Source organism: Centruroides sculpturatus, unplaced genomic scaffold, assembly GCF_000671375.1.
Source record: "Centruroides sculpturatus isolate CEXI.00-Female unplaced genomic scaffold, Cexi_2.0 scaffold923, whole genome shotgun sequence".
NCBI classification, from domain to species: Eukaryota; Metazoa; Arthropoda; class Arachnida; order Scorpiones; family Buthidae; genus Centruroides; species Centruroides sculpturatus.
In genome coordinates this window covers 157725-165207 of record NW_019385201.1, presented here as the reverse complement: position 1 = coordinate 165207, position 7483 = coordinate 157725, and the positions used below count along the sequence as shown (strand labels likewise).

The 7483-nt window shown below is 28.7% G+C and overlaps 1 protein-coding gene across 5 annotated transcripts in view; it reads left to right on the top strand.

Moving 5' to 3' along the window:
- The window catches only part of LOC111636074 (cell death-inducing p53-target protein 1-like), a 63728-nt gene that overhangs the window by 25768 nt on the left and 30477 nt on the right, over positions 1 to 7483 (top strand). For 3 of the 5 annotated variants that reach the window (XM_023381237.1, XM_023381234.1, XM_023381235.1), the window contains exon 3: positions 6670 to 6741. The exons of the other annotated variants lie outside the window; for them this stretch is intronic. In XM_023381237.1, coding sequence (XP_023237005.1) covers positions 6670 to 6741 — 72 coding nt within the window. The remainder of the gene's footprint in view (positions 1 to 6669; positions 6742 to 7483) is intronic. 5 annotated transcript variants of the gene reach the window in all.

The following is a 7483-nucleotide window of genomic DNA, read 5'->3' as shown; positions in this document are numbered from 1 at the left end:
TATATATTATATTATATTATAATATATTAAAATTTGTTATATATCAATGTAAAAGGCATTAAAAATTAATTATTTTTCTAATTTTTTTCTTGAAAATTAAAAAAATATCAGAGAAAAGAAAGGAAAAAAATTGGGAAAATTATCATCAAAGTAATGTACAGATTCCATGCACGGAAAGCTAGAACTTCTTTAAATAAGTTTCACAAAACCTTTCACTCTTATTCTAGCAGTTTTTTAATTCATAAGAGAACAAATGTTTTTGGCCATTTTAAGTGGCCTGAATGAACTTTTGCGAACAATGATGTCTTTCGAATATTTGTTAACTGACGTCCCAATGTTATATAACCTGAAGAAGGCCATTTAAAATGGCTGAAAATGTTTTTCTTATGGATTAAGAAACTGCTAGAAAAAGAATGAAAGGTTTTGTGAAACTTAATGTACAGAAAAATTCAATAATAATTTTATATTGTAACTATTTTATATTTAGTCTGTTTGTTTATCTTTTTAATGATTGAAATACACATTGCAAATTTACTGGCTTTTTTATTATTACTACTTTTAATACACTAAATTTTCAAAATGTTACTGGTTTACTGATAACTTACTGGTCATTTTTACATTTAAACTCCAATTGTGAAAATTAAGCACACTAGTGATTGTTTAGTTTCTGATTTTTTTATGAGTCAGCAACTGAACAATCACTACTGCACTCTGAATTCCCTTTCTTCTATTTTGAAAAGCAATAATTCATTGCCTGAAAAATAGAGCATGTTGTAACTTTTTAGCTGCTATTATTTAAAAATGATCATTGCAAGTGCCTCACATTCAAATGAATGTTTCAGTTTGTCAAATGAAAAGTTGTTTAACTAAAATTGCTATTGTGTTCTAGGTATTATGAGTAAAGAAACAAATTGCCAAACTGTTCAGCAATTTTTGAAATACCATATTACAGCATTTTTCAGTGCTGTATGTATTATGTTACTTTAAAAATTGTAAAGAATAAAAACTATATAAAGCTGAAAAACTGGGTTCTGTCACGGTATGCCAAAAATGGCCACTAGGGATGCCCCTAGCTATTATTTAAATTAAAAATAAATTCAGTATATTATTATTTTTATTTGTAATAGGAATTTATTATTTATACCACAAAATGACATCGCTGCTGCTAGAATGCCCACTAAAGCCCTGGTCACACTATGCGATTTCCAGCCGCGCAGGCGACTGCAACCGCGACGGCTGTTCCCGTTAACTTAGTAATCCCCCTCGAAAACCGGCGCGACTGCAATCGCAACTAGAAACAAAAAGTTTGTTCTACTCGCGACGATTGCAAACGCGCATCCAATCAACAAACGCCTTTATGCCACGTCATACAGTGACAACATTGAAAATAGTTCATCATCATGGCGGATAGTCAGAGGATTAATACTTTTACAGAATCGAGATTGATCGAGCTTATTCAGGCTCACGAATACCTGTGGGATTTTAATTCTTCGTTTTATCGAAGATTTTATCTTTTCATGTATTTTCGCCAGCTCTATTAAAATAATCGCCTTTTTTCTTTTATTCATTCCAGAAAAGGAACTGCTTGCTATTTTAATAAGAAAAGTGGCTAAAATTCCGTAAATACTCTGAAGTAGAACGTAAAATATCGGCAAACTCACGAAAGTAGTCAAAAACAAGCTACTGTAATTTTATTGGTTTATTATAGGGCCACGTGTTTCCGAGTTGCAACGTCAACAAACAATGTGTGACCACGAGAAGACGCGCGCGACTCGCGCTTGTTGCAGTTGCAGTCGCCTGCGCGGCTAGAAATCTCAGTGTGACCAGGGCTTAAGGGGCATCCTGGACTACTTGAATAGAAAGATTAGAAGTATGAAATAATCTAATAATCTTAATCTTTGTTGTTGTTTTTTGCCCAGGCAATGCTGGGCTCATCTGCTGGTAATAATATAAAAGATAAATGATGCAAACTGCTTTCGTGGTTTAAATAAAAATATCTAACTTCAGAAAAACTATTACTTGTTTACCTATTTTTACCAAATTTATTGGTAAAAAATATTGATAAAAATACTCGTAAAATATAAAAACTGCCATTGGTTCTCGACATCATTTTCTACTTTCCTGCACAACCTTGCCAGGTGATGTCATGAAATCACTAGGTGTATGGTGCACAGGAGCTTGATATTCTGCTGTTTTTCTTGAAGCCTGCTTTGTGATTCAATTTCACACTGAATGCCAAAATAAGTAGGCTAGGGTTTTTATTACTACTTTATTAATACGTAATATCACTTCAATAGTTTTTTTTTTTTTTTTTTTTTTGTTTACTAATGATAAAGTAAAAGAGGAAATTGTTCTTGAAACTTAATAAAAATATCACCAAATGGTGATTTTGGTGCTATGTTTTAAATGATTGATTACCCTCAGCAAAACAAAGAATTAAAATATTCAAATTGTCATACTGTTAGCTGCTTTGACAAGACTACATTATTTTATTGTCTTGAATTTCATGTACAGTTTGTGTTTTAAATTTAGTCAGTCAGAAGCATGACAAGGCTCAAATTCCCATTGGGTTATATGTAATGTTGATGACAGTGATGTGCATTTACTGTTGATTATAGATATAGCCAAAAGACCTATAATTTTTCAATCAGAGAAACTTCAAACTCAAAAGGATTATAATACTATTGGCATTAAATATGATCACAACTCAACTGGATGAATGACAAAAATCTTTTTTGAAGACTTTAATCAAATTTAATTAAGAGATAAAAACTAAAAATAAACATTTTGCTAATTTTAGATAATTTTCCTGTGCATTACAATCTACAACTTGTAAACACTGAAGGGTGCATTTACTTCTGAGTTAGCAGTGCTAATTCTGATAACCGGATGTGACGTCATTAGCACGTGTATTTGTGCTTGCTTGTCCAATTCGAAAGTGAACACATACGCTAACAAGAAATATGGCGGTTTCCAGCCATATTTCTTGTTAGCGTATGTGTTCACTTTCGAATTGGACAAACAAGCACGAATACACGTGCTAATGACGTCACATCCGGTTATCAGAATTAGCACTGCTAACTCAGAAGTAAACGCACCCTGAGTTTTTATAATGTGCAGGACAATTATCTGAAATAAGCATAATGCAACTGTTTAACGGTATTCAAAGAACACAACTTCAATTGTATGACTGTTGGATATGGATATCATTTGTGATTTTAAACATTACTATCATAAGTAACTTGTGAAACAAATATTAGCTGAGATTGTAAATGGCAGTGACAGTGTCAACACAAAATGTTGACACTGAATCCAAAATTAAATAAAATCCAAAATTATAAAAAGTGTTTTCATAATATAACCAGAATAATTATAATTATAAGCAAAAATTCATTTGACAACACATTAAGTTATAAAGAATTTTACAATTTTTAAAAATTTGGATCATCAAAACATATTTTTGCAAAAAAATATTTTAATTGTTTATTAATATGAACAAAATTGGAAATATCTGAAAAACATAAATTTAATGGTACTTATGGGTTGAGGACATAAGTCGGAAATAGTGTTTTTTCCGAATAATGCAATTTTTTATTTGTCAAATTTAATACAATTGTTAAATTAAACAATAAATTACGATTTATAAAGATATAACAAAATCTCACAAATTCTAATAATAAACCACTTGAATATGCAAATTGTTTTGTAGTGTATACAGCAAATATGGCAAATAGGTGATATCTATAATCATCCTAATTAATTTTTTTTCATTTTTACAACCTTATCAGTAAATTTTTTTCTTTTTAGATTTAAATTTACTAGTCTATTGTTATTTTGATATTTTCATACAAAATCGCGACTTTGATCACTATTTCTGACTGGTGTCCTCTTAACCCGTAAGTACCAATTTAATTGTATATTAATTATAAAACATATTATTCTTCTCTTAGAATAAGATCAAAAGAAGTGAGAAATAAAATTAGAAGAATGTTTGGAAAAAACTGGTGTATTTTTTAATTATATGATTAACTTTTATATGTTTAATGAATAAGACTGATTTTGAAATATTTTACAAATGATTTAAGACTGTTAAAGTTGTTTCATGATTCTATTTTAAATTTTAATAAAATCTTTTTGGCCAATAAATATGGAGTTGTTATAACTTGAAGAAGCTGTTTATTAGATTAAACAAAATCTGATAAAGAAACAATTTTAAAATTATTCAGACTTTCTGAAAATTGTGAAAAAAAAAATTGAGATATTATTTCTTATGAATTAATTAATGTTATTAGTTCATAAGTGCATACCAAGTTCGAATCTTAAGAATCTACTGGACTCTTAAGGTTCTTGAGTGTGAAGTATACATTCCAGTAATCCTGTAAGAAATTGTTTTAAGTTCAGAGATTACAATTAATTAATTTTTTTTATTTGCTTTTCATATCTAGTTTATTTTTTAGAAATATTGTGCATAAATGTGTAATATATATACAAGTTATTGTATATATATATACTATCTATATATACCACGCCCTTTACTTTTTTCATATTATAGGAAATAGTCATACAACTATGTAATAAAAATATTGTCACACATGTCTATGCTGTACCATTATATAACATGTAAGGTTTTTATGTTATTGTCAACCCGCGTTTATGTTAAATCCTACTTACCAATGTCGTGAAACTGACCTTGTTTTTTGTAATTTTAACAGCACTGAAGAGGGGTTGGGAATACAAGCCAACCGAAAATGCATCTGAATTTTAAAAATATATTCTTTTAAATAAACCGTAACATTTTTCTAACTAATTGCTGTTTGATCGTCTACCAAAATTATCGTTTGGATTACAAAGACGCTACACACAGAATTTTTATATTCTGTTTGGTTAATGCCATTCCTGTTTGTAATTTAAATTTGTTTGGAAAAAACATTCAATTTGTATTTGTGCCTGAAGACAATGTTCATAATGGCATTGAAAGTGCTCTCAGAGAAATTTTATTTCTCTGAGAGCACTTTACTACTTAACGCCTTTTTTGTGTAGAGTTTTTCTCTTCATGTATGTAGAAAATTCCATTGCTATTGTGAAATTATGTATGTAACATATGAATTCTATTTCAGGACAATAAAGAGATATTACAAAATACAGTCGACCCCCCCNTTCATCTGATCTACAAACAGAGAATATATTATATATCTTTGTGTAAAAGAGAAACATGCCTCTTGTACCCAGCAGTGATGAAAGCCTAATTTATATATTATGGGCGACAGAAATATGAAACATATTTACATATTTAAATACATTTTATATGTTATAGTGAATAATACATGCAATAATTAAATAGAAATACTTTTCATCTCAAATTATAACTAAATATTAGAAGCAATTAGAAAAAAAAAACATTGATTGGTTTCTTTCGAATCGATTTCTAGTAAAAAGGGCCAAACAATAGAAATAAACGGACTAAATATAATTAACGGGTTACAGTTTTTCAGTTCTTCTTTATTTTGACTGTTTTTACAGCTTTCCTATTTGTGCTTATTCAATATTTTACTTTTCAGATCTATGATAACTTCATTTCTATTCAAAAATTTTCTTCTATAAAATTTCCAGTAGAATACAAGTATAAGGTAAAGTATCTTTAAAACGCGGTAATATTCGTATATTGTATATTTATACAAAAATTAATTCATATGCATTCAGGTGGTTTGTTTTATGAAGAGATTCAAAGGTTCTTCTATGGGACTGTCTATTGCAGGGTTTTTCTACATTAAAAAAAATTTTTTGTATCGGGTAAGTTCCACTACGAATGAAAGTTAGTAAATAATACATTAAATTGTTTTTGTTGTTTTTTTTACAGGTTGGAAGCGCATTATATTCCATTTTCTCTTCAGTAATACAAGTAACTAGAGTGATGAATAAACACTATTCCTGTATAACTCTCGGCGATGTTAACGTTACGTCTGATAAAATAAATTTTACATTTATGAATGAGACAACACGCGAGTAAATTTCTTCAGTACTCTGAAATAAATAAACAAACTCTGAGATCTTCTGAGAAAGTTATCACATTTCGGATTTAATTTATTTATCGCGCATTTTTGTGCTACAAGTAGCCGAGTGGATAAAATCACCAAACAATGACAGTATCAATAGTTATTTGTTTGTATGCGACAGACTAATAAATTGGACATGTAGAATGTTTCGTATTATAATTTGTGACTATTACATATATAGGAAGATTTGCCCATAGAAAGTTCTTCTAAGAGAGATTAGTTTTGCCAGGTAGCGTTGAACTTCGTTGCTCTTCATTAACCTTATCACACTATACGATATTTGACCAAATTTAGAGTATTTTAACCGTTTTCAATTAATATCAACATTAACTGTACATTTTAAAGAAAATCTATTCAATCCATCAAGACATTATTACATATATATACAGTCGACCCCTATAACACTGTTGATAATTCCGTTTTATATGAATTCCATGTTGTACGAGTCACTTAGATTTTACAAATACTATAATATTCTTGGATAATAATTATTATGTGGAAGGTAAATTATTTTATAATTAATAATAAAATCATTATTAGAGGGTTTGTAGAGCTTCTTGCTATTTTTGCATTTTTTTATTTATGCTTACTTTGGGCTCCAACGGTTTATCTGCAGGCATGGCCTTTTTTCCTGGGCCGTCACATCATCCACCACCTCCAGGTGGGGTACCCGTCTTCCCAATGGCAGGTCAGACAATTTAATCATTTATCTGTTTGCATGCCATATTTAAAGTCTGTTGTAACAATTATTTTTATATACATGCAACATTTATTGTTTGTGTAAATTTTATTTCAATCTTTTATTTTTTGTTGCATGCAATTTATATTGTTGTTAATGCATATTGACTATAAAGATATATGCTGACTTGCGTTTTTTGTTTTTTAATATATCTATATGTATTATAATGTTTCATTTAGCCATACATTTTAGGAAAAAAAATCTGAAAATCAGTAACTGATAATGTAATGTAACTAAAAGAGCAGGAAAACATTTTATATGGTATTATGTCATCAGTATTATGAATTGTAAGAAATAAATTACCTAGTCAACAAAAAATTATTTGAAAACAAAGCAGCAAATTAAAATAAGCAAAGCTGACATGAAATGATTTTTGTGTTTACTGATAAATTATTTTCCGATAATGATAGTTTTCACTTAGACTAATTTGAAATATTAAAATTAATTAATTTCAATTTTACATTTTAATTAAAAAACAGTATCCAGAATCTAGTTTCTAATACCATATATCAATTAGTCTTAATTATAACAGTATGTAAATAAACTGGAATATGTTAGTCATATGCAGTTATTGATATGTTCAAATTTTTTTTTCTTATTATAGTGCATCTGATATGAAATTTCTTACATGTCTATATTTTGGTTAATCATTTTTATTATATAATACAAATTATATATTTATATATTATAT